The following is a 27,881-nucleotide window of genomic DNA, read 5'->3' on the forward strand; positions in this document are numbered from 1 at the left end:
GAGTTTGACCGTTAAAGTACTTTTCTATTTCAAACAAAAATGAAGGAGATAAAGCGATGCTATTGGCATGTAATTTGTTTATTACTCATGTTTGTTAAACTTGTACCGGTAAGAATAACACTTTTACTTTTACCTTTTACTGATACTGATTATATTTAAGAAACAAAGAAAAAAAACTGAATGTCAATATCCAAACTACATCAAATTTTTGGTCGATTGCAATAAACATTCCAGTGTGCGTGGGCGCGCACACATATGTAGATAACACTTGTACGTATAGTTTCCGCGCATACCATTCTTAAAACCCGCAAAAACAATCCACGCTCCGCCCACTCACTTCACCCGCGATGGTCTAACCTAATTGTTGTTAACTTTATTTAAATTTCTTTCTACCCGACAGCGAAAATTATAAAAAAAAATTGTCGAGCAAAATTTTACATTACCAAATTTTTCATTATGAAATATATAATTATTCTAGTTATGAAAAAATAACCCCGTGATTGATAAAATTATAAAAAAAGAAGCCTGAGATTCGAACCGGTAAACTTATTAAACATATTACGGCAAACATACTAGAATACTGCGCCAAACTAGTATATATTGTGACAAGGCAAAATTTGATATTAGTTATTACGTATCTGTCATATTCGGCGTGACAAACTTTTATAATATATTTAAGCGTTATGACAGGAGAAGAAAAATATTGGGTTGCCCAGTAAATTCGTGCCGCTTTATAAGGAAAATTGAAACCCTGTTCTCTTAAATTTTTTGAAATGTTTTTAAATTATATTGGTACGACTCTATACCTAAAACGTCTTTTATTGTTGGCTAAAATTTTAAAAATTAGTTTTTATCTCAACCAATGAAATGAAATTATTCACAACAGAAATTTTTGTGACGTTTGATAATGGTGGAAATCCGAAAATGAATCCACTTCAGCTACAGTCTATTTTAAGCTTCCTATCGAAAATCGGAACGAACTTTCCGGACAACCTATAATGTTAATACAAAGTGTCAAATGAATGTAACAGAAGTAGTTTATTCCAAATTGTTTCACAAGTATATAGAGATAGAGTTCAATTTTGTCAAATGTACCGATATTTTTGCGCACCTTGACTGCTTCGTTACTTATGACGCTGTGGCTGCTACGATATTTATGAGCATCTTGCATGTACTCATATATTTGACGCTGTGTATGTACCGATGTTTTTGAGCAGGGTGAATGTATCTATTATTTTGAGGACTTTTGTTGTACCGATATAATTGATTACTTTTGATGTACCTATATATTTGCATATCTTGTCTGTGACGATCTATATGACGCTGACTGTACATATGTCAACTAGTTATATTCTCTTTGATGTCAACTGTCAAATAAATTTTGTCAATAAAGATTTTTGGTGCCTATAAACAAAAGGTCTAAAACATAAATATTTTTAAGTAACACGTGAATTTAGGATTATTTATCAATGAAGAGAACTCGGAACGATGCTGTTAAAGCGGCTGTTTCTTCCTACTTAGAAAGACGAAATTATCCTGTAAGTATTTTGTCGATGCTATGTTGAAATAAAAATCATCTCCCTAATAATTATTTCATCGAAGTACTTATTGCAGGACATTGAAATATTTAATAATAACAATTCCACAAGTCGCAGTGCTGAGGAAATGGCAGTGGCTACTATTGTACAATGTGAATCAAGTCGAGCGAACTCCATCCTCTTTTCATGCATCAATAATGATTCCGCTCAATACGATGTACAATATACAAAGTAAGATACTAGTTTACTTTTCTCTATTATAATGTAACCAAGTTAAAATTGTTACCTCCTATAACAACTTATGTTTTTCCCATCTTTAAAATTTAAATAAGTCATATAAGCTTATTTATATTTTATAATTTCAGACTGTTTAATTATATTAAAGAAATAAAAATAGAGACAGTAAAAAATGAATTGCTAAGTTTACTAGCACCATTATTATGTCATCTTTATTTGGAAATGCTCCGTGGAGGGCATGGTGGAGCTGCACAAATGTTTCTCAAGAGACACATAGCAACATTACCACAAAAAGATCTATCATATCATCAACCTATTGATGGAAATTTGCCATCAGCATTGTACAGACCAAATAGCTTAGAACAACTGTTTAACTCTTTACAAAATGGTACAATTGACAATGAGACTCCAGAAAAGGACTACATGAATCAATTGCTAGATGATATCGGCACAATATATACATTACAGGAAATAGAATCAAGACCCACTATAGCAGCTTTCAGGTGAAGAACATTATTATTAAAAAAAATCACTAACAACCAGTATCCAAGAAACAAATGTAAAGTCACTAGAAGGATGACAAGTGGACAACTTAAAAAATAAAAACAAGTGACTCTTAACATTTTTATTTAAAAGTACATATTTACTATGGACTGTTTACATTTTTTATTTTCATATCTGTTTTATAGGTCTTGTAAATATGATATATATCTATCACAAGATTCTCTAAATATGTTGAAGTCATACTTAGCAAAACATGGTCATGTTTTGCTAATACAAGTTTTACAAACCTGGTTCCATATTGATATGAATAATGATTCAAATAAAAAAAATTCTGTAAGTATCTTGTCTTTTAGTGCAAAAAAATATAATATGTATTATATTACTCAATGACTAACATTCCTACTTTATTCCTACTTAACATTTTGCAGGAAGATGATGAATCTCAAAATGAAGATGGCAATTCACATATAGTAAATAATGATGAAAAACCAATGGATAAAAATGGTATATGACATACATTGTGTATTATATAATTTTATAATTTTAATTTTTAATCTTGTATTATTTTTAGACATATTTTCAAAGTGCAATGGCCATGCGGAAAGTCAGAATGTGGATAAAGAACTCAAAGAACTGCAGGATGCAATAAAAGGAGTTCGGGAATCTATGGCACCTCTTAAGTTGTATAAAATAGCTGCGCCTGATACATAGTTAGTAACATTTTTCATTGTCATACACTCAAATATTATATATTAACAAGATATAGTAATATAAAGAAATAAGAAACATGTAAAAGAAAGATGTAATTTGAATAACAATCATGAAGAGAAAATGACTTTGACGTAGAAATTTAATAACTCTTTACAATCTCTTTACAAGAATAACAAAGATAGGAAAATGTATCTGTTTCACATTACACTGTTACAGTTGTCTATAGATACCAAAGTTACCTGCTTGCTCATTTCTGCCTTCTTGATAAACAAAAAATCATTAATAACCTTTATATGTGTTATTTCTGTAAGATCCCCATTGTTGCAGCTTAGTGTGCGCTAAGACAGATACTAGTTGCAACCTGTTGTGCGGTGGGTTCAGCAACTCGGAGATTAGGTTGTGGGAGCTAGGGCAGAACAATGCAAAGCGACGGATCAACCGCAATATATCAGAAATAGAGCTTGCCTGCCATGTGCCACCTGAACCCGAAGCGCCTGATGATAGCACCTTGTAAATATATGTAGTTCTTTTATTTAAATGAAAAATAAACTTAAGCCTATTTCACAATGAAATTCTCTTTCAGCCAAATAGGCACAGGGTTGCCACTGCGCGGACACTCTGGCCCAGTGCAAGCGGTCAGTATTTTAGCGAGAGAACAACTTGTTTTGTCCGCATCATATGACAATACTATGAGAGCCTGGAGACTTTCGGACTACTCGTGCGCTTCTATTTATAGGTATCTTGCTTTTATATACTAGTTTATTTTACAATATGTACAGTTTTTAAAGCTTTTTTTATTTCAGAGGTCACAATTACCCGATCTGGTGTATGGACGTATCGAAAAACGGTCTTTTTATTGTGACCGGTTCGAATGATAAAACAGCAAAATTATGGTCTCTCGATAGAACGTTCCCGGTCCGCGTATTCGTCGGACACATGTCAGATGTCACGGTCAGTTACAATTATATAAAAGTAGTGAATGTAATGATTCTTTAAGAACAGTTCTTTTGCTTTCGGCGACATTGATATCAACAAACAATAGACAATTTAAAAATCCTGATTTACAGTTTCCATGAGAAGGATACATTATGATTTAAACCTCGCTCTTCTACATAAGCCGATATCTACAGAGCAAAAAATTATGCTTACTGTTTGTCATTGTCCGACTTCGAAAGGACCAAGTTCTTTACTAGGCCTTCAGTTATAATATGATATATTATTGTCAGTGCGTGAAGTTCCATCCCAACGAGGCGTACATGGCGAGCGGCGGCGCGGACCGCAGCGTGCGTCTGTGGACAGTATGCGACGCGCGGCTTGTGCGCGTGCTGTGCGGACACCGCGCAGCCGTGCGAGCTCTCGCCTTCGCGCCAGCCGGCACACATCTTGCCAGCGCAGGTGACCAACTCTTCATAAACTAAATGTCTTAATCAACCTAAAATAGCTTTTGAGACTCCATCAATGACCATACTACCTCAAAGTGCGCATTCACACTGGCCTTGACAAAGGAGGCCATAAACCTGCTAGTAGTTTGAAAGTCATTGCTAGCATTTTGGAATAAAGCACAGTTTTCAGTTAGAAGTCATATGATTTTTTTTCTCTAGGTGATGATAAAAAGATTAAAGTATGGGATCTAGCAGCTTGCACATGTGTACACGAACATAGGGGACACCATGGTAAAATAACAGCATTGGACTGGTCGGCGGTGGGCAAAGCAAGTCTCACCAATAGAATTACGTTAGACCCCAACAATACTTCCGATGATAATTCTCTTTTATGCTCAGCTGGTATGGATGGAGTTGTAAAGATTGCTTGGGACAGCCATTCCAAAAACAAGTAAGATGTTTTTCAACATTTTATCATTATCTCATATTGGAAATGCGAATAGAGAAATTTGCAATGTGAAAAAAACTTAAAACATTGATTAACATTTTTATTATAAAAAAAAAGTTCAAATTAAACTTCTTTCTGATACACAAATAACTACTTGATTAACAACCAATTATAAGGCAAACATCATGAAAGATATACCTTAAAAAACAAAAAACTTAATCCTATATGTTTATTTCCTTTAATTTTTTGTTAGATCATCATCATCATCATCATCATCAGCTCACTGCATGTCCCCACCGAGGGGCTCGGAGCCCCCGTTGTTAGATGATGACAGTTAATTAGACCCTTTGTACACAACACAACGTAATTTTTTGAAACCGCGATTTTAGTTGCTATATGACTTATGCTGTACGATGTCATAGAGCTACATACATAAACACGTGTCGCCTGTGACTCCGTCCGCGCGGAAAAAAAGAAAAACTTAATTCATAGCCTGTGTTATATGCCAAATTTCACAGAGATCCATGCAATCCTTCTGGAGATATCTTCTAACAAACACCCAATATATGTCCAAACATTCACATTTAGTGTTTGGAAAATATTGGTGTAATAGTATTCATTGATGATCTATTTGATTTTTTATGACTGTATTATGATATAAGATCAATAGTTAATATGTTTTTGTTCCAGGCAAGTATCTAGTCCAGAATTGCTGACTACTACCTACAATACAAAGTGCTCCTATTTAGTAGATGTACAAGTCCACCCAGAGTGGCTTGTTGCCATTGGAACCAATAGATAAAGAAAAATAGTGTATGCATTATTAATAAAATTATAGAATTATTTCATTGTTGTTTTCTTTCCAGTAATAATTTCAATAACAATTTAGCACAGTGAATTTTTAAATATAACTAACATGATTTGTAACCAATTGAGAATTTTATAAAATAAATTAATTGACTGATTTCTTAAAAAAGTTCATCAGTGTTTGTTGTTTTCCTGATTTAGGTGGTGAGATCTTTTTCTTGGTAAGTTTTACTTCATTTTTCTTCTCTTTTGGTGAAGTTTCTACTTTAATCTTCTGAACACATTTAATTGCAACATTTTCTTTGCTTTTTTCTTCATCATTGTCTGAACAACTTTCATATACTTCTTCCTTTTTTGTTAATATGTATCCATCTTCACTTGTGTAGGTTTTGTCAACTATCTTTCTTTTCTTTTTAGGATTGACAATACCTGAGGTGATTTTAACTGTATTGATAGTTGGTGTGGGTGGTATTTCATCTTCAGACTCATTCTGTACCTCTGTTTGTTCTTCATTGACAAAGGGATCATTGTCATTATTTTCAGTCTCACTCTCACTATCAGATTGTACAACAATTCTCTTCCTTTTTTTGTCAACTTTCATATTTTTCTTTGTACCAGGTGATATTTTCTCTTTACTAGAATTATCTTTTTTATTGTGTTTGTTAGTTTTCTTATTACTTTCAATACCATTTTGTCCTTGATTATCTTTTGAATCTGTTTGTGCATCAGACATTTCAATATCTTCAGATGTGTTTTCTTGTTTTATTTCTATTTTTGGCTGATCTTTGAAAATGTTTAATTCTTTTTTCTTCTCCTCCGTCACATTTTTATTGCTAGAGTCCCCATTCAACTTGCTAAAGAATCCTGTAATACCCTTCTGCTTTATATTCATACTGTTTACTTTTTGCTTGTTTGCTGTACTCTTCTTTGGTGAACAATTTTCACTTTTAATATTATTATCTAACTTTGTTTCAGCTGGCCTAGCCAAACCTTTTTTGTTCTCCAGTTCCTTTGATGGTTTTTCAACATCATTTTCCTTTTTAATTTTCTTTTGTGTAGTATTTGTAGTTTTTTCATCATTTAGCAAAATATCTTGACTGTTAGACTTGAGAGTTCCAATTTCATCTACTGTCCGCTTCATACAATTATTATTTTTTATCATACCAGTACATAAAATTAAATCCTCTAATTTATTTATGGCTAACAAGGACGCATTATCAAGACTTGAACATCCTTTGGTAACGCTGTATATGTGTTCGTAAAAAATTGTGTTGAAGTCTTTCTTAAACGCCTCTAGATCAGCTTCAGTGCAAACTGCTGTTCTAGCAGAATTCTTACTATTTAAACCAGAAACGATATAACTAACTGTAAGATCAACATTAGGTTTCTTCTGGCGTACATTATTAACAAACTGCTGCAACAATACTTTGCTCTCATTAACGTGAATACAAAGCTCTTTGCTGAGAGAAACATACGTTACTAGTTTTTCTTCGTCTAGTATCATATCATGTAACGTATTTAGATTTGCCATTATATTTTCTCCTACAATTGCATATTCTTAAAAACAACGTATTTTAAAAACAGGCTTTTGCAAATTTTAGCGCCCTAATAAATGACACTGACAAGTATTTGACAATGACAGAAATATAGATTATAACCAGAGTCGCTGTTAAGAAACTCCAAACTCTACGGTCTATGACGAACGGAGCTGTTTAATCTTTGTTATGACATTTCTTGGAAATAAAGTTTGACTTCACTGGGAACTTTGCTACTTTGCTTTAACTTGTTTTAACTTTTACATTTTATTCATATCTAAGACAATACTTGATTGTAGAAATAAGGGTTTTAATTAATCAATCAAGTGTAACGCTGACAAAAATTCGATTTGGCGAATACCTCTTCTGTAAGTATAAATTACAAACATCTATTTTGGTACATTACATCATTCGAACCTATAAAATAAATATTTTGAATGTATTGGTTTATTAATTTATTTCATCAGGGTTCAGGAAGTAATAATTTAGTTGCCGGAGAAGTTACAGAGCATCGTTTGAATATATTTTTATTGCATTAGAGGCAAACATGCCAGGGTAAGCAACTCTCGAATATTGGGAGTGGTCCACAAAAATGGATACCTAAAACCCACTGCCTTATGTTCACAAATCACGTAATAAATACATGATTAATTTCATAATTCATTTAACTACTACTCTAATAATGTTATTTTATACTTGAACTATCTTTTGAGTACATAACTACCCTCAAAGTTAATTAAAATGTGCCAAAAAAAAGTTGATTTGTAAGAAATCTTAGAAATGGTGTATTACTATAATTTTACAAAATTAAATATCAAAATTTTTTTTTCAAGGAACTAGGCCAATTTGCTTGGTGGTAAAATGAATCACATCTACATTTTTGTAAATGATGTAATTCAAGGATAAATACTGAGTAAACTGTACTTATGAGGATAATCAATCTTTTATTATTAGTAAAATACAGATGCAGTTATAACAATAAAGAGTTTTAGAGTTAATAGTCAAAATAGTTCCCAACAACTTTCTTATTTATTACATAAATAATCAACATGTGACAAAGCAAATAACTAAATTAATAAATAATTGTAATAACTACTGTTGTAATACCGGGAAGTATATAATTTATACTTTTACTTTTTTTTATTTGTTTTAGTTGTTGCTTAAATCTATGATATTAAATAAAATAGTTCATGTATATTGCATGTATTCATATAAAATTTGTTGTGTGTTGAAAATAGTGCCCACAATTAGCTAGTTATTAACATAAATATTAAATAAGGTTTTACTGTAAGTAATTTTTATTCTTACACATTCAAAACTCTTATAGTTAATTCAACAACTCTTTGCTCTCTGCAATTTGCTTACACCCCACTCACAAACTCATATATATTCAGCACATAGGCACAAAATAATATATTTATTGTAAAATAAAAATAACTATTAAAAGAATAAGATTTTTTAGGATTTTTTCGCAAATAAATCTTTTTGTGTACACAAACACATTTTAATTTAAAATCATCATATGCAAGTCTAGTACAAAATATGTTTATAATAAATTGTTGATTAATACTTTTTATATGTCCCTTCTAGCATTGCCACCATGTCTTTAGACAACATGTTTTGCACCCGTTGTGGTGATGGCTTTGAGCCCAATGAAAAGATTGTCAATTCAAACGGAGAGCTTTGGCATACTAACTGCTTTGTGTAAGTATCTGAGAAACAAGTAGAAATATTGTTTTTTTGACAATTTTTCTCTAATGAAATGTTTTCACAGATGTGCCCAATGCTTTCGTGTATTTCCCGAGGGTGTATTTTACGAATTCGAAGGACGTAAATATTGCGAACGAGATTTCCAAGTGCTCTTCGCCCCTTGTTGTGGTAAATGTGGTATGTATTAATATAATTATATACTTAAACTAACTTTCTTTATTTATACATTCAACATGAGTCTGCATGACTATTATATTTGTACAGGCGAGTTTGTGATTGGCCGCGTGATAAAAGCGATGAACGCGAACTGGCATCCGGCATGCTTCCGGTGCGAGGAGTGCAGCGCGGAGCTTGCAGACGCCGGCTTCATCAAGCATGCCGGCCGCGCTCTTTGCCACACCTGTAATGCACGCCTCAAGGCGGACGGCTTGCAGAACTACATGTGCCACAAGTGCCAGTGAGTACCATCAAAACTGATTCAATCTTGCCACAATTAGATCAAGCCATCCCTAAGTAAGACAGTAGACACCACCAACAACATCTGTTGCACAACTGGGCTGGCTGACCCGAAGCAATACCACAACCACACAGAAGATAGGCGTGAAGTGGAAGCATTTCTGCATTTTGTCTGATGAGTGTTTGTTCCAGAAGCATAATGTTAGTTGTCTTTCTTGGAAGTGGATTTGATGGAGGGGATGACAAATAATTAGGGGTTTCCTCCTCCATTTATTAAAAGCATGTAACACATCTGCAATTGTTGAAGTGTATGGGCAGCGGTCGCTTCGCCATTAAGGCGACTTCAGGTAGCTGTTTGGTTGTTTGACACCTTATAATATAAAAAAGTTCTTTTAGTACAATATGATATTGAAACGCACATTGTTGTACAGTGGGGTAATCGATGGCGAGCCGTTGCGGTACCGTGGCGAAGTGTACCACGGCTACCACTTCACTTGTGCTACATGCGGCGTCGAGCTGGACCACACGGCTCGCGAGGTGAAGCATCGCCCGGGCTACGCTGCTAACGATGTGGTCAGTACCAAACACTTCTGTTTGCAACATACTACTTGGCCCCTGGGACTCCCGCTCCGAGGATTTAAAAAAAAAACTTAATTATTCCCCATTGCATTCTTCTAGATAACGTTTTACATCTATATCAAATTTCCCCTTTCGCATTTCTAATATAAATATTAGAGAGATTAAATGTTTTTGGACGACGACACACATCAGTAGCATAGCTATTTCATGTGACCATTGTCATTGAGGATTTGAGCCTGCAGAAATGGAAGGTGTACATGTTTATTTACTCTTTTTAAACAATATTTAACAATTACAGAACAACTTATTCTGCCTGCGTTGCCACGACAAAATGGGTATCCCCATTTGCGGTGCTTGCCGTCGCCCAATCGAGGAGAGGATTGTCACCGCTCTCGGCAAGCATTGGCATGTTGAGGTAATTCTTTGACATAAAACGCAAATACTCCTTAATCCTACTGTCATCATTCGGCACACAGGTTTATGTTCTACAAATTACTCCCTTCTTAATCTTCTTAAACAAAGCATCCATTCTAGACTTACTTCTACTGATGTACTCCTCCATACTACATCTTGAAACAATATGCTTCATACAATTTTCAGCATTTTGTGTGTGCCAAATGTGAGAAACCATTCCACGGGCACCGGCACTACGAGAAGAAAGGTCTGGCGTACTGCGAGCAGCACTACCATCAGCTGTTTGGCAACTTGTGCTATGTCTGCAACCAGGTCATTGCAGGCGATGGTGAGATACCACTTGTTCAACAGATTGGCTGAAATCTAAATGTACAGTTTCAGATGGTATTCCATCTCAAATAACAATAGCAATCAATTTCTAAGAATAAGATATATTGTGTACTAGTTGTCACCTGCGACTCCATCCGTGCGGGATTAAAAAAAAATAATTCATAAGCCCATGTTTTTCCAGACTATGTTCTACGTATTTTAAATTCTAAAATTTATCCCTTCATCCATCTTTCAGATTTAAAATATTAGATTGAGTGAACTCCAAGTAATTTATATTTTTATTTGATGTAATATTGAGACATGTTTATTTAAACCAATGCTAAAAGCATAGATTTATAAAAGGCTGTATTTTAATTTTCATATATTATATCTATTATTGTTAGTTATTTGCTGTAAATTTGTGTGTTCAGTATTCACAGCGCTGAACAAGGCGTGGTGCGTGCATCACTTTGCGTGCGCGGTTTGTGATGCGGCGCTGAGCACGCGCAGCAAGTTCTACGAGTACGACGAGCGGCCCGCCTGCCGCCGCTGCTACGAGCGCTTCCCGCAGGAGCTGCGCCGCAGACTGCGCCGCGCGCATCACTACACGCACCGCAGGAACTGACCGCCGGTACATCACACGTCACATATCTTAGCGGCTTAACTACGTACAAGTATGAAGAACACAATTTTAGGTATAGCAGGACGGGTGACCTTGAGCTACCAAGATATTTGAAAAGAACCATACCACTGCATACCTCGGCCGCTGATGCGCTACACGAGTACGCTACTTTGTGTGCATGTTGCAAGTATATTGTAATGTAGAAAAAAATGGCCTTTTGATCAGTATGGATGTCAGCATGATCAAGAGTGACTGTAGCGCTAGCTCAATATATGAAATAACAAAAAATTACTTTTTTCTAGCTGTTGATGGCTTTCGGTTTTGGATTTTTTTTTAATTCCAGCTCTGCCAATAAGGAATACATTTAATTTTTTTTTTATCTTAAGAAGTGACGTATAAAAACTTTGACAGTAGACAGGCCACTTCTTAGGTTAGCGCCACCTACTTTTTCTCCCCATTCAAAGACTAACTGCAAGTGAGCGATGGTAGACCAGTATTTTTAAACCTTATTTTTTTTACAAATAAATACCCTAATAATTTGTTTTTAATTTTTTACAGATAAAATGGCTCGAAGTATATGGTGAACAAATGGCCTGCTATGAAAATTATTTTTTTTTTCTTTTATTAAAAAATTTAGACATTAACATTATTAATCTGAAATATAATTTAATTAAACTAATTTACTCATCGTTGGTTTATCACATCAAAATCCCTTTATAAAACAACTATCTCTTTTTGTTAAAAGTTTAATCATTAGGATGACAACGTGTCTTGTACAGGGATTTTGATCTCAGAAACCAACGTTAAGTATCTGACAAATATTTAAGGGGATCAACTGATATTTCAATGAACATTTATAGTGTTCTGTTAATGAATAAGAGAGATGCCCACAGACGCGGACAATTGTAACGACGACGCGGTACATTAGTGTAGTTTTACAATAAACTATTTTTACCCGATGCGAAATGACATGTTTCAGGCTAAAAATAAAATATTCTTTTCGTGGCTATATTTCAACAAAATCTCTGTATAAAATATATGGTTGTGTAATGTCTTTAGAAAAATGAGATAAAAATATGTTTTAAATGGAGATTTAGGTATCAGAAACCCACAGTTATTTAACTTAAATGTTTTTTGTAAAGGCCTCTAAATACAGTTATTGTATAATGCTTTTGTTCTTACTGTTAAGGCTTTAATCTAGATTAATTTATCCTAGAAAACGAATAACTCTTATGACATTATATACAATATATTAATGTATTTCTAATAATGATTATAAAATATTAATATTGTACACACATATATTTGTTGTACGAAAATGTGCCTTTACGTATACTTTTAAAAACTATGGAAATAATTTATAAGTTTATAGAATCTGTCTTGTAGTTACTAATGGCCGGTTTCATCAAAAATGCTAAATTAAAAAAAAAAGACAATGACTGTGCCGTATTAATACAATTTAAAACTTTAGTAATCAAGCAAAATTTAAGTAATATAGTTTTCAATCATCTAGACAGCTCGGAACTTCGCCAGTCACTGCGCAAACACATGTGTAACGGTGCGTAAATGTATGCATATATGACCCTGAGCCGCCAAAATATTTGAAACGGCCTATACTTGAGCATATCATTTGAACTAAAATGTTGATGAAAACGGTTATGAGTAAAGCAAAAGAATTGTGAGCATTTAAAGGATTGAATATTACTAGCTAATAATGTTAAATGCGTAATCAATTTATATTAATGTTGCTTAAATAAAAAATAACACATTTTTATCTATTGTTTTATTTTCAACGTTAACCTATTTAACATTGCATTTAAAGAATTGGATCTGCTAAGTATATAACATTTTATATATTATCGTATATTAAATAATATTTAAATAGGTCAAACATAATACTAAATCTTCATGTATTGAAATGAAATTAAAAACCAGAATGCAACCATCTCACTTCAACAAATTACATATCACACAGTAAAATAAACATAATTTACACTTATATACATAAAATGTGTCGCTAATTTAATTTATACTCTGAAAATGGGAATAAATACCCATAAATTGTATTTACGTAACGAAGCAACACTACTATACCGACTACAAGTCTCGCTAATGCCAGTTTCACACGAGTGCAGAGCAGTAAAAGATGCAGTACTGTTATTGTTTTTTTTGGAACGCGCACTTACTGCAAACCAGTTTTGCGAGTTAAATTAGCAGTACTAACCCAACTGCAGTGCCCTGTGTGTAAAGGCTTCAGAAACAGTAATGCGGTTTAATTATCTTTCTTCATCCTGGTGCTGGTCATGCGGTAGATAATGGAGTCCCTACCGGGATCCATGTCCATGATGGCGTACACGATGGCGACCAGGGTGAACACAAACACCACGCCGAACCACAGCAAGATGTTGAAGATGGCCGCATAGTCAGCAGAGTAACTGGTGGACTACACAAAAGGACATTGCATTAGCTAATTATATCTTCGAAGGGAAGGAAAGGAACATAGCCTTTTTGTGTACATCCTCTCCTCTTTTCAATTAATCATAATCGCTATTCTAATTATAATTATGTCAATAGCCGTTTAAAAAAAAGTAAACTGCACAAAAACTTAAATCATGTTAACTGCAAACTTAAATATTTAACTGTCATGTAACATATTGAGGCGCTTTTAAATCGGAAAGAAGCAAAAGATGCATGAGTGGTATACATACAGGGTTGGCGCTGGGGGAGGGCGTGCCCGCGCCGGACGGCGTCATTGGCGTGTCAGGCCCGGGTGTGGCCGGTGAGGACGCCTGACGGGGCAGGCGGGCGGAGCGGACAGCGCGACGTGTGTGCGCCACGTCCGTGCACACCGCAGTCACCAGCACTGCGCCGTCGTACGCCTTCGTGAACGCCTTGCTCAGCTCGGTCAGCGCTTCGCCTGTGCATCATCATGTGTCAAGTGTTATACATACCACTTTCTGTGCAGCATATACTCTTGACATATAAAAATTACAAAAAAAATACCCTTCCACAATTATAATCAAGATTCTCTTTCTCACATATGCATAACATGCCTATACTATGCTAACTTTTTGTTTCTTAATTTATTTACAACTTTAATCAATTTTTAATTTGTCTACTACATTCAAATTTCCTTTAATACACTAATTTCTTATCAGAAATTTATTATTTCTTCATCATCAAATTATGAGATAAAATGTATCTAAAACAATTTTAAACATTTAAAATGAGAAAAATTTATTAAAAATTGTCCCTATCTTTATCATTATTTTTTATCTTTTGGATAATACTGATGGTTGACTACTAAACTTACCTAAAAGTTTCTTTGCCTCCTTAGCCTGCAATGAGTTGGGACCGTGGAGATCGGACAAGGCATGCAGTGAGCGGAATCTGAAGTTGTAGAAATCAATTATGTTGTCTGGGCTGATTGCTCCTGCGTTGATCTGTAAAAAATTTCATGTCATACAAATTTTTTACACAAGGCTCTAGCAACTCACATAATATTAACCAATTATTAGCTAGAGATATAAATTGATTGACTATTGACACTATGGTTTGGTATATTTATTAGCACGAAACACAAATCAATAAGGTGTGAATTGACTCAAGGACATTTTAACAAAACTTACCTTGCTAATGAAAAGTTTCAAAGCCTCCAATTCAGCCAAAAATTGATAGTCTTCCTCAACATCATTTTTCAAATGTTGTAATGTTTGCTTCGGGACCTTTGGTGGTGCCAATTCACCGAACACACCAAAGAAAGACTGGAACTGAATAAACAATAAATTATAATGTAATTTCATTATTTATTTATTTGGTATGATTTAAAAAATTTCTTAATGTCTTTTTAGTGTCAAAAGTTTTTAAGACTTTTCAAATACCTATGTTAAAATCTTTTTATTAGAAATATAGCTGTATGTTAGGTCTACTTTTCTTATAGTTTTGATTAAAGTAAGACATATTACCTCTCCAGGGTTAGACAGCTGGATATTTGTAAGGGTATTACCACCATTACTGAATCGTTGCTCAATTCTGTGCTTGATGACTTTGAATGTGTCTGGCTCATACTCATCTACCACTAGTGGATAGTTTCTCGCTTTCGCTTCGACCTACAAAAACAAAATGTTAAATACAATGAGTACCACCATCTCGACTAACTACTTCCACTACCATATGTAAAATCTGTGGTGACTTTGAGATATACTTACAATACTACCAAGGCTAGATACACCTTCGACATAAACTTCCACAATCGCTTCTGGGGTGTTGAAGGGATCTACTATTGATAATCCATTCCATGCAGAGTTCTGAAAAGCAACATTTATAAATGTCATAATTAGTAGTAAAATTAATGTCTATCAAGCAAAATGCTATACAAGAGTAATAAATTAAGCCGTCAATATACAGAAAACTACGGATACCTGATCAACGGATAGACCAAAAGAAGCCGAGAATATTTCTTTAAGTAAGCTTTCCTCGACTTCGGACGTACCCGTGAATTTTAAGGACTCAGGGCTATGGAGGATACTAAACTCTCCAGCGCCATTTGCACCTGAGGAACACACATTCGATTAGCTCATTCAAAAATACGATGCAGCATATTTAAAATTTATTATACTTACCTAGGATTGATAAAACAAGAGTTAGATAAAATAGAGCCATTGTAACACCCATATTTCTTGAATGCAGACGAATGACTGTCATATGATTAAAGTCTTACCACTAAGAATATTTAAAATAACCAATCATATTTTTCATTGGCAACTCCGCAAACATGGAAATTTTTTACGAAAAATCAATAATGTACTTTTTTTATTAAATAATTATATAGGTCATTAATTAGCAGTTATAAAATTCGTTGCACCAGTTGCACCAGTTGAACAAATTAGTAGACCTCTACAAAAAAGTGGCAACATTTATTTTTTTATCCAAGCAAATGTGTGAATCGGAATCGTTCGGCAAATCAAGTTGAAGAAGTCTAGAATTTACCGAAACGTGAATTCATATATTTGAATCAGTTTTAATATTTCATTCGTATTAATAATAAAATAACTACGGTAGAACAATCATGACAAACGAAACTGCCTGCCCTCCGCCAGTTTTGTGGGCACAGAACAAAGAAGATGTTTTCCTCACATTTAACGTTGAGGCTAAAGATCCGGACATTAAAATAGAGAAAAGCTCAGTTTATTTTAATGGTATTAATGTACGAGACAATAAAACATATGAAGTCACAATACCTTTACACGATGCTGTAATACCCGAACAGAGCAACTTTGTGAATAAAGGTAGGTGCATAGAAATGGTGCTTCGCAAAGAAAATGTGACTGGTCGTTTTTGGTCATCACTTACGAATGATAAGAAAAAACCACATTATTTGAAAATAGACTTTAACAAGTGGTGTGACGAGGATGACGAAGAAGTCGAGGATACGGGAGCTTTAAATCTCAATGAAATGTTGGAGGCAATGGGCGGCGACAGAGGTGCCGGTGATAAGAAACCATCTTTTGATGATTTGGAAAGTGACTCCGATGACGACAATTTGCCGGATCTAGAGTGAAGTAATTTGTAGCCCCAGTGCCTTAAAATGCAGTTCTGTTTGTATGTTAAGGATTACACAGTTTTTAAGTACCTAATTTTTTTCACATTACCAGGTGTAATAGTTGAACAGCACATGTGTTTTGATTCGTTAAATTTATGATTTTGTAATAAAAACATTTATATGATCGAATTATGTTCTTGAAATTTATTTGTGCATCATTTTTAATTATTAATAATTGAACTAACAAATGTTTTGTTTTCTGTTTCATCCAAATTGAAATAATTTTTTCCCCTATACTGTTTTTTAATTGGTAAACTGTTTGAATAGTAAAAAGAATTGTTGTGCCACAATTTTTTTTCCAGACATGTATCAATGAATTTGAAATATTGCATCATTAAATTTTAAGTAAAATGATGTGATGAAAATTTAGTTCACAAACTCTTAAATAAAACTATATAAGAACATAAGCATGAATAAATTGTTGGCCTATACATAATGTACTCTGACGTTTCTTGAGAATAAAAGTAAATGTAAAAGTATATTTGTGTTTGAATTATTTTAAGTCTCTGTAAATTGTAGAAATACAAATTTTTTTAGCTTGATAAATATTAAAGGGGCTGACTATGAGCAGTCACAACTTAGGAAAATTGGGCCAACAAATTAGATATACTAGTCACATCTTCATCAGTTCATAAACATCATTAAGGGACATTGCCCTGCCCCAAATTATAGTGACAATCACATTCAACACTGATCTTTAGAGATATGGACAGGTCGCTGCTTGGAAAATGGCACGATAATGTTAATGACAGTTACAGTAGAATGCCGATTATCAGAATTTTAAAAGCCCGTACATGAACAGCTGTTTCAAAATGGGGGCTTACTATTGGTATAATATTATTTTGCAAATTATATATATAATAAAGTTGTTAAAAATGTACACAACACAAATACTTTATTTGCCTTCAGTTGCTTTAACAGCTAAATTATACAAATGGAACTGCTGACTGTGTCTTCTTAAATTCAATGTAACAGCAATACAGTAAATTAGTCTGTTGAGACTTTCACATTTAAGAATGTACGAAGCCCCTTGTCCCGGCGAAAATATTGGAGCTCCATAACTTTGGCAATCGAACATAAAATATGAAGGTCCTATTCTTCCAAATGTTAAATTTTTTGTAGGGCTGACCAATATGCCAAGTCGGTTATTTTCGAAAAAGTATTCCAAAGCTTTACTCAAATTAAATCTATCCGGATATGTATTGTAGACGAATCCAAATATGACTTTAGTAAAGGTAACAGAAAACGAGTACGGATACAAGTCATTAAACGTGGTATCCAAATCTTCGACAGTTATTTCGTGATTGACATTACCTCCCACTTTTTCGTGTGTTTTGCCGTGATATTTGTCACCGCCGGACACTATACCATCCAACAGACTGCTGGTCCAGGCGCTCAAGTCGCACACCTCCGTCATGAAGGCGGCCACACAACAAGTGGCCAAGTACTGCTTGCCGCGGTGCTCGTCATCGAATCGCGGATCTAAAGGATGTATATTACCCCAAAGTGAATAAAGATCACCGGGAAATTCGATATCCCAATCCTTCCACATCGATTTTGGAATGCCTCTTTTAATTCCTGCATCGTTAAACGGATTCATTCGCGACCACGGTATCATCTCAATATTTAGCCAATACATTTTCTCGTCGACCAAAGGCCGAGGTTTCCTACGCTTTAAATATGGCAAATTGGGATTTTGGTCGGGCTTGAAAAGTGGACTGAGACGATAGTTAAGAGCTGAATGTTTCGGTGCTGATTTTACCGATGTCAATTCGAAAGTATAGAATTCTGGCTGATCTGCTTTTCCGACGGTACCTCGTATCCTTTTAATAACGGCATCTATAGAACGGTACAGTGTCCATGTCGCCACGGATCCTGCAGATTTCACTGGAGTTTTTAGTTCTTTAGTTTCAGTTTTAACTTCCGGCTCTTCGTTGGGCGGCGGGGGATTTGGGTCGAAAAGGTGATAGTATCCATCCATACGACACAGAACCATACTGCAACTGGGGAATCTGATTATAACAAAACGTAGTCTTCTTAAAACCGCATTCAAATATTGTTCTAAAGTTTTTTGTGGATTTTCATTTATTACAAGAATTTTCTTAATGTTGACATCTATTAATTTTCCCTCCAGTATAATGTTCTTGATTACTCTCTTTTCGCAGACATTTAAATTGGTCGCCTTGTCAAATATTTCCAGGCCTTTTTCGATACACGTATCGACCATGAAATGATCCCATGTTCTTATCGGATGCATGGCGGCCATTAGCATTGCAATTAAACTGACGAAATGGGAAGCCGTCACTTCTGAACTTGCTCCTCTGTCGTTGAGAGAGGTAGTTCCTTCGATTCTGTACAGACCTTGAATATGTTGGTAACCGATGACAGTTTCGCTTTTCGGTTCAGTATAGTCGACGGAAGTCTTCTTGTCTTTGCCCTTGTCAGCACCGACTAACGTCTGTTTGGATTTACTCGATGCGGGCGCACCAGTTGTATAGTCGTAGTCTTCCGGTAGTTTCATCCTTGGCTCTTTCAAAAGTTTTCTCACTAAGATTCTACTCAGGACAAATTGTTGGTCATCGCCGGCCCCGTCTTTGTTATAAAGTATTCTAAAAAATAAACAAAAAATCTATGAGCATGTTCTAAAATAAAAAGCGCCAGGGTCGGTAACCGAATTGACAGATTAGCCAAATGTGGTGATGGAAAAATAATATGTTAGTTGCGTTTGATGAAATGCACAAAACCACAACACTGCAATGTGGAGAAAAACTGCCTTTTGTTAGAGTTGTTAGTATAATCATTAGTGACTGTAGCGCTAAATACATACAAAAAAGACATTATACACAAAGTACTTTCAGTAAACAACTTCCGTCAAATTTCATTAAAAAAAATCAAAAATAAGTAATTATTAATGATTCTCACTACAAAAAACGGGTTCTTCCAGCAGTAAGTGCATTCAAAATTCCCTATTCCCTAATTCCTAAAATTACTTATAAAAACTTTGACAGATGTCAGCGGACTCTTGGCGTTGGCGCCAACTATGGACAGCTTTTAATTTTTCTCCCCATTGCATTTACTTCTAGATTCGAGTAGTATACGTTATCATCACATATACATCGTTAATATTGTTATATAAACATAATATGTTTACCTGACAACGAGGTCGTGCAATGATTTAAACCGCAAGAAGCAAGCATTATTTCCCTTGCTCTTCTCATCCCTTATACCCATTGGTGTGCAGGCACCGCCGTCGAACAGATAATATATACCATTCTTCCTGAAGAATGCAGCACTGTACGAAGTAGTTGTTATCATTCCCCTGTCATATTTGTTGAGAAACTTTTTATTTATAATATTTTCAAGTTGCCAAGTCGGTCCTTCTGTCACCACGTCGATGTGCGCATGATACGTCTGTGAAGTAACATTTTATATAGTATACATAAAATGATTTTAATGTACATATTTTGACAGTTTTACTCTAAAGCTCAAATATAAATATAAATACCTGGTGACCTATAGAAATTTTCGGAATTATGTGTACGGGAGCGAGTTGAAATTTTTGCAGTTTATTTTTATACAATTTCTTGGATGAATCTATAACGAAGTTGACAATGTCAGTCGTCCAAGTGCTAATCATGTACTTGTAGGAGGTGACGATGGCCATTATGGCTGCGAAAGGTAAGACGTTGTGAGCGTCTCCGCCAGTTATAGCGGATGTTCCTCGGATAATCTGAGAGTTATCTGGCAAAGTCTTGAAGTTGCTCGGCTTATAAAGTTCCTCAGACGGTGTAGATTCGACTAGAATTTCGTCCAGCGGCGGAGTTAGTTTCTTGCGGTACTGGCGCAGCTTGGATCGCTGGCGAGCGTCCTCAGTCAAAAGAATCCTGCGGTCAACGTCGACAGGCTCAAACGTTTGAACTTCGTCTTCGACAATCTCTATCGGTGCAAGCTGAAATGTAATAAAATGATATAAGCGGTGACTACAAGTTTAAATTCTCAAGGGAAATAATCAAAACTATAGCTTTCAAGTATGTCGATTGAGAGATAAGTAATTGCATATTTTAACATAATTAAATAATACCGGAACTTCAGGTTCGGGCTGCGGCGAAGGCGGCGGCGGCGGTAGCGGCGGTGGCAGCTCCTCAGCCTTCCTTCTCGCTTCTTCTTCTTCAGCTTTTTTTCTTTCCCTCTCTTCCTTTTTTCTAAGTATCGCTTCCTCATCTTCCTCTTCTTCTTCAGCTTCTTCCTATCTCGTAAAATCAGAAAAAATGGTTAATAGCTTTGTAAAACAATAAGCTGATAAGCACTCAGTTTAAAAAGATTTTAAATACGATAGAAGGTTTTGACGAATTCGCGTATTGTTTGACTCTAGGTAATGTACTGAAGTTATTATAAAAGTCAATCGAATTATATATTTGATGTGTGATTTTAATAAATGCCTTAAAAATATTCACGTACCTCTACTCCTCCTTCTGGTGGCTGAAATAACAAAAATTAAAATTACAGTCGCACAATATGTAACAATGAGACGTCACAAATATGGTCAATACAACTTGTTTCGTAACTGCCAATTTAACAGATGTAAATATTCAAATAAATATAATATTTATACAATGAACAAAAGGTTAACAAACGCGATACAAAGAATTCTAAGTAGCCTATACGATATAACTCCTAAAATATATCCTGGTTCTTTAAGCCTAAGCTTTCTCTAAGGAGTTACCAGTTAATAAAAATGAATTTAAAGTTTCACATTTAGAACATTACTGAGAAGTAATATGAAAGAATGTGTATGGTCATCATCGTCATCATCATCATCAGCTCACTATACGTCCCCACTGAGGGGCTCGGAGCCTACCCTAAGTTAACGGTGATTAGGCCATAGTCAACCACTCTGGCCAAGTGCGGGTTGGTTGACTTCACACATATCTTTGAATTTCTTCTCAGATATGTGCAGGTTGCATCACGATGTTTTCCTTCACCGTAAGAACGTCGGATAAATGTACATATATAAATCGGAAATCGAAAAACAAATTGGTACGTGGCGGGATTCGAACTCAGGACCTGCAGATCGCAAGTCAAGTGCTTGACCACTGAGCCACCGACGCTCATAGTGTATGGTCAAGGTGTCAATAATTCTGTGAATACCACCATTTCAAAGTAAAGTATTTAGATAAGTTTGATATAATTTCTGATTTCCATTGAATTCGAGTAGGTATATAGTTACGGGCATGGGTGGCGGTGTGGGCGGCGGCGTGGGCTCCGGGTCGGGGTCGGGCTCGGGCGGCTCGCGGCTCTTGTCGCGCGGTGTCGGCCACGGCGGCACCACCTGGGTCACCGACACCGTCGGGGAGTCCAGGTTCACTGCGACACACATTACACCTTAACATCATATCATTTGGAAGGAAAGGGAAGGGGAGGGGAGGTTTTTAATCAAAACAAAAAAAACATACGAAAAAACCTATATAAATAATCTTTCGAAAGTATACTTTAAGTACTGTTTCTGTTTGTTTTTACCAATTTTCGGTTGTTCCGGCTCGGGTTCCATGTTCTTGTATCGCAGCGGTATCGGTGGCAGATAATCATCTTGTATGCTGTCCACTAACGATATAATGTCACCCATTTGTTCCTCATCAACACGGGACTGGAATCAAAGAAATGAACAAATTTAAATATCATATTTGTATACATAAAAACATACTTTCGGACGAAAATCATGACCTCATCCATCATCCTCACAGGAAAACACGTCGGATTTCTACAACGTATTTACCTTTCCCACATCGTCGTCCACAGGATCCGCAGCAAGAATTTCATGGAAGATCTCCTTGCCGTCGCCATGACCTTTACTAGAGACCAAGTACTTTTCCCTCCTCTTAAACTTGCCGCCGGGTAACTGCTCGTCACTTAGGGTACACACAATTTGTTTCTGCAAAAGTTGCAACTTGTAAAGAAAGTGTATGTCCAATAAGCACTTACAATTTAGCAATATTACTCAACCCTTTCAAAAGTTTCATAAACATTCGGTCAAGTGGTGAAAATGTGTACAATCTTATATACACAATTACACGATTCGACTGAAAGTTGAAAAGTGTACGTTAGAACTTTAGAATTTACCTTTGGTTCGCGCTTTTTTAACTTCAGTACTTTAAATGCGTGAATACAAAACGGAGTAGTAATTGGTAGGTAATCCCAGTTTTTGGTAAACACCGACGCCATTGTTTCCGGGTTTAATAGCATCCAACAACATGCTTTGCCTACAGTGTGCGATCGCATACCATCGTTAGTGCGTGGATAGCAATCAAATAAATAATACATGTCTTTCTGTCTCCACACAGCAAGAGAATAATTGTTAAATTCCAATATACCGCTGTTGTATTCACGATTAAAGAATTCCTCCAGTCCAGTCTTTATGTTAAGGAAGCAATCTTTAGTCGTAAACAGTTGCCCTTTTATTCTTTCTCTATATATTATTATCTCGCACGCGAACGGACCGAGAGTGATCTCATTAGGAATGTTGTCTATCGTTATATCGATCACGACTTTTGGATGAGCACATTCAACATATAGTTTGTTGCCTAAACGCAATATTTTATCGAGAGTCTTTGTAAACCACGTGTTCGGAGGAGAAATCTTTGCATAGGTCATTGCCACCACAGCAATGGGTAAGGCCTGACGAAATTTCGTGTCTTCGAAACATCTATCTCCAAGATGCATGTTAGCATTAACAATTGCACAATTCTCATTTAAAATTCTGTAACTCATCATCGCTTTTTCTGCTTGTGTCAATTCTTTGTCCGATTCGAAATCTTCGTCTGCATTTTCATCCACCATTTTCAGGACTTTTATGGGAGCTAGGACAAACTTCTGATCCTCCACTACACTTCGAGCCAAAACAACTTCAGCCACGGAAACTACATCTTTGACATTTATTAGAGCTGCAGATCCGTTTGTGAAGTTCGAATACGCGCGAGAATCTCTGCCGGCAGGGTCGAAGATATAAAAGCATATTTTGTCCTTCCATATCACTAGCTTCAAGACGCTAAAAAGAGAACAGAAGACCATAATTATAAGACACTTGAATTCATCTCAATTTAAGCTTAAGCTTAAAAAAATGATCATCTTACCGAGTAAGAAGGATCCCAGCCCTGTTATCAGCAAAGAATGCTTTCAAACCTCTACATAGATTGTACACAGTTGGATCGAGAGACATTGTGTAGCCCACCACATCAGGCTCTCCCAATAACACTTGCATTCGTTTTCCGTTAAGATTCAACGTTTGTTTTTTACCGAACGGCAACACTTCGCACATACCTTGAACAGCCGAGTGATCGTGCACTTTTTCTAGACATTGCAAATACCTGTTATGATAACAATAAGATTAGTATCACGTAGCTCTCATAGGAAGTGAGAATGTGGTACAAAACCTTCGTTAGCAATCTTATCAATCGATCTTATGTACCATTCGTAACTTATACCTTTATCAGGTTTGGTTCAAATTTAGTCGTCTTAAGTCTTTGTGGACGTGAGAATACAAAGCAGGCATACACAAACACGACGCTGAGTGAGATTTAGTTCATTCAACTATTAAGTCCGACCGATAATTTGTACTAAAAGTAACAAGTCAAGTACCACTGATCCCCTGCGTCTATGAGGTTGTCAATGAGCTTCATCGTCCACTGCTTAGGATGGTAATGGAAGGCGAGGCAGTAGGCCATCACGCTCATCGTCAACGCCTGCCGACCTCGCGACCTGTTGCCTGTAATAGTATAATACATATTACAGTTCGGTGGGATACAAAACGCAGGTTGGGATTAGGCTAACAAAAAGGTTCGTCTTACCAAATTTGCTGTCGTACATGTTAAAAGACCCAGTCAAGATGCCATAATGAATATCAGCCTTTTTTTCTTTAGTGCATGGTAACACTGTTAACGAGTGAGTTTTCAATGTTCCTCTTTTAAGATTTGCTGGGATGTGTACCTTGAAAAATATTTTAGCAAGATTAAATTGAGCGAGAAAGTATTTTTTTTTCTCACAATGTAATGTCGTTGCCTACATGTTCTGGTTTCGGTATTTCATCAAGTCCGCACACGGAATCGTCATCTTTCAAATGTTTTTGTGTGCCTCGAGCCCTCGGTTTTCCATCAGTCACTCCTATAGTTGTGTAGGGAAGATCCGAGTGACGGCTAAAATCATAATAATATATGTTAAACTAATTAAAAGCAAACAACATATTTTAACGATAACTAAATATTTTGTATCACCTTCTCTTTGCTTCTCGTAGCCGTTTTCGTATTGCAGCGCATTTCCTAAAATTCATAGAGCTTTTAACATATTTACCATAGGTTTATTTAGAAAACAATTTTATTGACTGGTTCATTAAACTTACCGACATTTCTTCCCTCCACATTTTTTGGAGCCACAAATCCTGTAAATTACGATCTTATTAGCAATGATATATTGGAAACAAAAATCAAATAAAAATATATTACAGCATTACCTTGCTTTACGACGTCGTCTTTTATCTCCTTTTCTTCTAAAATGATAATTCTTTTTGATAAAAATTTTAAAATATGAATAAATACCAATTAAAACGTATTAATTTACCCCGGTCCGCCTACTACTGGTATGTCGACAACAAAATCTTTTTCTGCATTGATCACGATCCCACTGTGAGGTTTGACTAATCTGTAAAGTTTAACTCAGTTTAATTAAATGTCCTTTCTGAATTATTTCACTAATTTTTGTTGGCACATACTCGTGTCCCGATTGCGCGGGCAATGGTGGTTGTAATTCTTTAGGTTGCACACTCGCTCGTTGCACGCTGATAAATTCCCCGCTTGTTTTTGGACTTGGTACCTAAATTTTGTTAAATATATTATTAGATTACTACAATGACCTCAATATACAAAGACAAGATTACATTCTGATATACTTAAGTCATGTAATTTAGTGAAACACAACATGATATTAAATGAAACTAGCTGTCGCCCGCGACTCCGTCCGCGCTGGCTGAAAAAACACTGAATTATCGCCTCTTGAATCTATGCCAAATTTCAGCGAGATCCTTGCAGCCGTTCTGTAGACCTTGTAGACCTTCAAACAAACATCCATCCATCCAAACATTCGTATTTATAATATTAGCAAAAGATTACATCAAAATATAGGTACAACAAACCATTTTATAACTTACTTTTAATATTGATTTATCTGATGGTGTATGTTTTATGACGGGCGTTGGTTCCGGCAAATGTATATCTCCAGGTAAGAGATCGTAATACCGCACTCTCTTCTTTTGTAATTTCTTTTTACCTCCTAATATGCTATCACATTCTTCAGACGACGACCCGAAACCATAATCAGGAAGCGTTGATCTTGTTTAAAAAAATATATTAAGTGAACTAGTACATCAGCGTTATGTTTATCAAATATAATTTGTAAACCATACTTAAATATTATAGCAAATAGTATGGAGTTCAAAAGTAGAAAGCGGTGCTTCTCAACGCCGACCGAATTGTCCGCCTGTTTCTTCCCCTTTTCACCTAATCCTCGGCAGTTTGTTCTTCTCTGCCGAGAGAATCCGGCCTGGCTGGGGTTTTTTGTATATACAACTAGCATAAATAGTAAAATATTTCGACATCTTATGTATTAACAGGCTAAGTCTAACTTACCTTGACTTTTGGTAAGACGGTGCCGTTGATTCGATAGGACAATGAGTTATATACCGCAATCTGAAATTATTATTACAAATAAGCATATTTCGCAATTATGTGTGTTCCCTTTCCCGCCAAAAACACAATTCCTTTCGTATCTTTTCCGTATAAGAAAATGGAAGTAAGCATAGACTTTGGTCTTCGGCACACAAGCTGATTAGACGATAATGAGAAATAATTCCGCTTTACTCCTATCATCTATGTGGACGTGATTTTGCACCTGTCAAATGTGCTATTCCTGCAGTTTGCTTCAATTTTCTTTGCGGCCAGTGTGAGGAAGAGAGCGCCTTAAGAAAAACCTATTTGCCGATACAATATAAGTCATTTTACTTGATTGAGAAAGTTACGGATATCTAGGGATATCTATATTATTACCTTGTATGCATGGATGGAGTCATTGGCACGCACGTGTCTTTGAAATGCCGTGGCTTGAAAGGCTTGGTCTTGAAATATGGACGTTGAACAGTCTTGCATTTTTTATATTCTTTCTCAACTAAATTATTTTATGAAATAATTATAGGTTAGTTATAAAGTTTCACTAAGGGCCTCCTTTAAAGGCGACAGTAAACATCCTATTCTAGATATGAATAGATGTTAAAAATATAAAATCTTTAGTACTTACGCTCCTCTTGAAACAAGAGAGCTTCAATAATTTCTTGGACATTTTTACAGTCCGTAAATTGAATACGTTTACATAATTTCTTGTAATTTCCTGGACATCTACAGGGACTAAAATTAAAGCAAAAATTATGATTTTTTCAGATACGGCACATTAATTTAATAGAAAACTGCTTTGCCCCAATATTTCCATGTGTTATGCAGTTTAGGGAAGAGACGATGGCGATGTACGTGATCTGAGGGAACTTTTTAAAACTAACCACATTTTCTACTTCCTCTTTAAGTTTCAATTTCGTACCCATATACATCTATCTATTTACATATGTCTGATATGAATTAATGCAAGATTATTTTAAATTGAATTTTGTTTTTATTCAGATATTTTTTTTTTAATTCAAATAATAGATAGAATGACTTACTGTTTTTTGCGGTCCATTGTAAAATAATACAAATTTCGTAATTTTTTATGCTATAAATTACTTACAAATTTAGTACATGATTATTTTGAAAATAAAAGCTTATTTTGACATATTTCAAAAAAATGATAATTTGATATTTGTATGACTTTGATTTTAGAATTATAATGTCTTTGGTTAATTCTTTGACTATAGTCAAAAGTATATAGAATATATAAAATATATTCGAATAAGGTTGGATTTTTATAAATGCTTTTTTTCCTATAATTATTTTTATGGT

At 35.3% G+C, this 27,881-nt stretch overlaps 6 protein-coding genes across 9 annotated transcripts; 3 read left to right on the forward strand and 3 right to left on the reverse strand.

The window, feature by feature from the left end:
• The first annotated feature begins 1,356 nt into the window (after positions 1-1,356).
• On the forward strand, positions 1,357-5,690 carry wda (will decrease acetylation). Of its 2 annotated transcripts, none has more exons than XM_013318454.1 (12): positions 1,357-1,538; positions 1,603-1,769; positions 1,904-2,278; positions 2,465-2,612; positions 2,708-2,783; positions 2,851-2,989; positions 3,318-3,500; positions 3,574-3,726; positions 3,794-3,941; positions 4,217-4,385; positions 4,592-4,823; positions 5,511-5,690. In XM_013318454.1, the coding sequence occupies exons 1-12, from the start codon at positions 1,470-1,472 to the stop codon at positions 5,620-5,622; spliced, it is 1,971 nt and encodes a 656-aa protein (XP_013173908.1). In that variant the 5' UTR covers positions 1,357-1,469; the 3' UTR covers positions 5,623-5,690. The 2 variants fall into 2 exon arrangements, with proteins under 2 accessions (XP_013173908.1, XP_013173909.1); XM_013318455.1 differs by having other exon boundaries at positions 1,615-1,769.
• A 29-nt stretch (positions 5,691-5,719) lies between these two features.
• On the reverse strand, positions 5,720-7,250 carry LOC106122480 (DNA polymerase delta subunit 3). Its single transcript, XM_013318456.1, has one exon. It carries the CDS (start codon positions 7,156-7,158, stop codon positions 5,773-5,775), a length of 1,386 nt encoding a protein of 461 aa, XP_013173910.1. The 5' UTR covers positions 7,159-7,250; the 3' UTR covers positions 5,720-5,772.
• Positions 7,251-7,341: 91 nt separating this feature from the next.
• stck (LIM zinc finger domain containing stck) lies at positions 7,342-13,026 on the forward strand. 2 transcript variants are annotated; one of them, XM_013318458.1, is made up of 10 exons: positions 7,342-7,530; positions 7,630-7,717; positions 8,753-8,866; positions 8,937-9,049; positions 9,137-9,329; positions 9,760-9,901; positions 10,206-10,322; positions 10,508-10,649; positions 11,062-11,261; positions 11,811-13,026. In XM_013318458.1, the coding sequence occupies exons 2-9, from the start codon at positions 7,710-7,712 to the stop codon at positions 11,253-11,255; spliced, it is 1,023 nt and encodes a 340-aa protein (XP_013173912.1). In that variant the 5' UTR covers positions 7,342-7,530; positions 7,630-7,709; the 3' UTR covers positions 11,256-11,261; positions 11,811-13,026. The 2 variants fall into 2 exon arrangements, with proteins under 2 accessions (XP_013173912.1, XP_013173914.1); XM_013318460.1 differs by lacking the exon at positions 7,630-7,717 and having other exon boundaries at positions 7,343-7,530.
• Positions 13,027-15,960, reverse strand: ATP6AP2 (ATPase H(+)-transporting accessory protein 2). The gene is made up of 8 exons (XM_013318457.1): positions 15,875-15,960; positions 15,674-15,804; positions 15,461-15,559; positions 15,218-15,361; positions 14,882-15,022; positions 14,566-14,695; positions 13,961-14,169; positions 13,027-13,695 (listed from the first exon to the last, which is right to left on the reverse strand). Exons 1-8 carry the CDS (start codon positions 15,954-15,956, stop codon positions 13,525-13,527), a joined length of 1,107 nt encoding a protein of 368 aa, XP_013173911.1. The 5' UTR covers positions 15,957-15,960; the 3' UTR covers positions 13,027-13,524.
• Positions 15,961-16,190: 230 nt separating this feature from the next.
• On the forward strand, positions 16,191-16,983 carry LOC106122526 (uncharacterized protein CG16817-like). The gene is given in 1 exon segment (NM_001311906.1): positions 16,191-16,983. A coding segment is annotated over 1 exon segment (492 nt). The 5' UTR covers positions 16,191-16,320; the 3' UTR covers positions 16,813-16,983.
• Positions 16,984-17,732: 749 nt separating this feature from the next.
• On the reverse strand, positions 17,733-27,636 carry LOC106122525 (uncharacterized). 2 transcript variants are annotated; one of them, XM_013318540.1, is made up of 23 exons: positions 27,605-27,636; positions 27,190-27,296; positions 26,943-27,060; positions 26,526-26,585; positions 26,048-26,228; positions 25,613-25,713; positions 25,462-25,542; positions 25,355-25,387; positions 25,244-25,282; positions 25,119-25,163; positions 24,911-25,040; positions 24,696-24,834; positions 24,487-24,613; positions 23,982-24,215; positions 22,972-23,896; positions 22,628-22,783; positions 22,372-22,498; positions 22,082-22,218; positions 21,313-21,333; positions 20,936-21,100; positions 20,360-20,803; positions 20,006-20,265; positions 17,733-19,463 (listed from the first exon to the last, which is right to left on the reverse strand). In XM_013318540.1, exons 1-23 carry the CDS (start codon positions 27,619-27,621, stop codon positions 17,750-17,752), a joined length of 5,361 nt encoding a protein of 1,786 aa, XP_013173994.1. In that variant the 5' UTR covers positions 27,622-27,636; the 3' UTR covers positions 17,733-17,749. The 2 variants fall into 2 exon arrangements, with proteins under 2 accessions (XP_013173994.1, XP_013173993.1); XM_013318539.1 differs by having other exon boundaries at positions 25,355-25,390.
• Between the last annotated feature and the right edge of the window lie 245 nt (positions 27,637-27,881).

This window comes from Papilio xuthus, unplaced genomic scaffold, assembly GCF_000836235.2.
Source record: "Papilio xuthus unplaced genomic scaffold, Pxut_1.1 DF826923.1, whole genome shotgun sequence".
In the NCBI taxonomy this organism is placed as follows: Eukaryota; Metazoa; Arthropoda; class Insecta; order Lepidoptera; family Papilionidae; genus Papilio; species Papilio xuthus.

What these genes read in the sequence shown, in the direction of transcription:
- LOC106122480 (XM_013318456.1), bottom strand. Translation starts at nt 7,158, where the DNA reads ATGGCAAATCTAAATACGTTACATGATATGATACTAGACGAAGAAAAA.
- wda (XM_013318454.1), top strand. Translation starts at nt 1,470, where the DNA reads ATGAAGAGAACTCGGAACGATGCTGTTAAAGCGGCTGTTTCTTCCTAC. An exon ending in AAAACCAATGGATAAAAATG is followed by an intron (nt 2,784 to 2,850) that starts GTATATGACATA and finishes TATTATTTTTAG; the next exon opens with ACATATTTTCAAAGTGCAAT. An exon ending in GACAGCCATTCCAAAAACAA is followed by an intron (nt 4,824 to 5,510) that starts GTAAGATGTTTT and finishes TTTTTGTTCCAG; the next exon opens with GCAAGTATCTAGTCCAGAAT.
- stck (XM_013318458.1), top strand. An exon ending in CCCTTGTTGTGGTAAATGTG is followed by an intron (nt 9,050 to 9,136) that starts GTATGTATTAAT and finishes ATATTTGTACAG; the next exon opens with GCGAGTTTGTGATTGGCCGC. An exon ending in CCAGGTCATTGCAGGCGATG is followed by an intron (nt 10,650 to 11,061) that starts GTGAGATACCAC and finishes TTGTGTGTTCAG; the next exon opens with TATTCACAGCGCTGAACAAG.
- ATP6AP2 (XM_013318457.1), bottom strand. Translation starts at nt 15,956, where the DNA reads ATGACAGTCATTCGTCTGCATTCAAGAAATATGGGTGTTACAATGGCT. An exon ending in TTGGTCTATCCGTTGATCAG is followed by an intron (nt 15,560 to 15,673) that starts GTATCCGTAGTT and finishes GTTGCTTTTCAG; the next exon opens with AACTCTGCATGGAATGGATT. An exon ending in TATCTAGCCTTGGTAGTATT is followed by an intron (nt 15,362 to 15,460) that starts GTAAGTATATCT and finishes TTGTTTTTGTAG; the next exon opens with GTCGAAGCGAAAGCGAGAAA.
- LOC106122525 (XM_013318539.1), bottom strand. An exon ending in CCACACCGCCACCCATGCCC is followed by an intron (nt 21,334 to 22,081) that starts GTAACTATATAC and finishes TTGTTATTTCAG; the next exon opens with CCACCAGAAGGAGGAGTAGA. An exon ending in AAATTTCTATAGGTCACCAG is followed by an intron (nt 20,266 to 20,359) that starts GTATTTATATTT and finishes GTTACTTCACAG; the next exon opens with ACGTATCATGCGCACATCGA.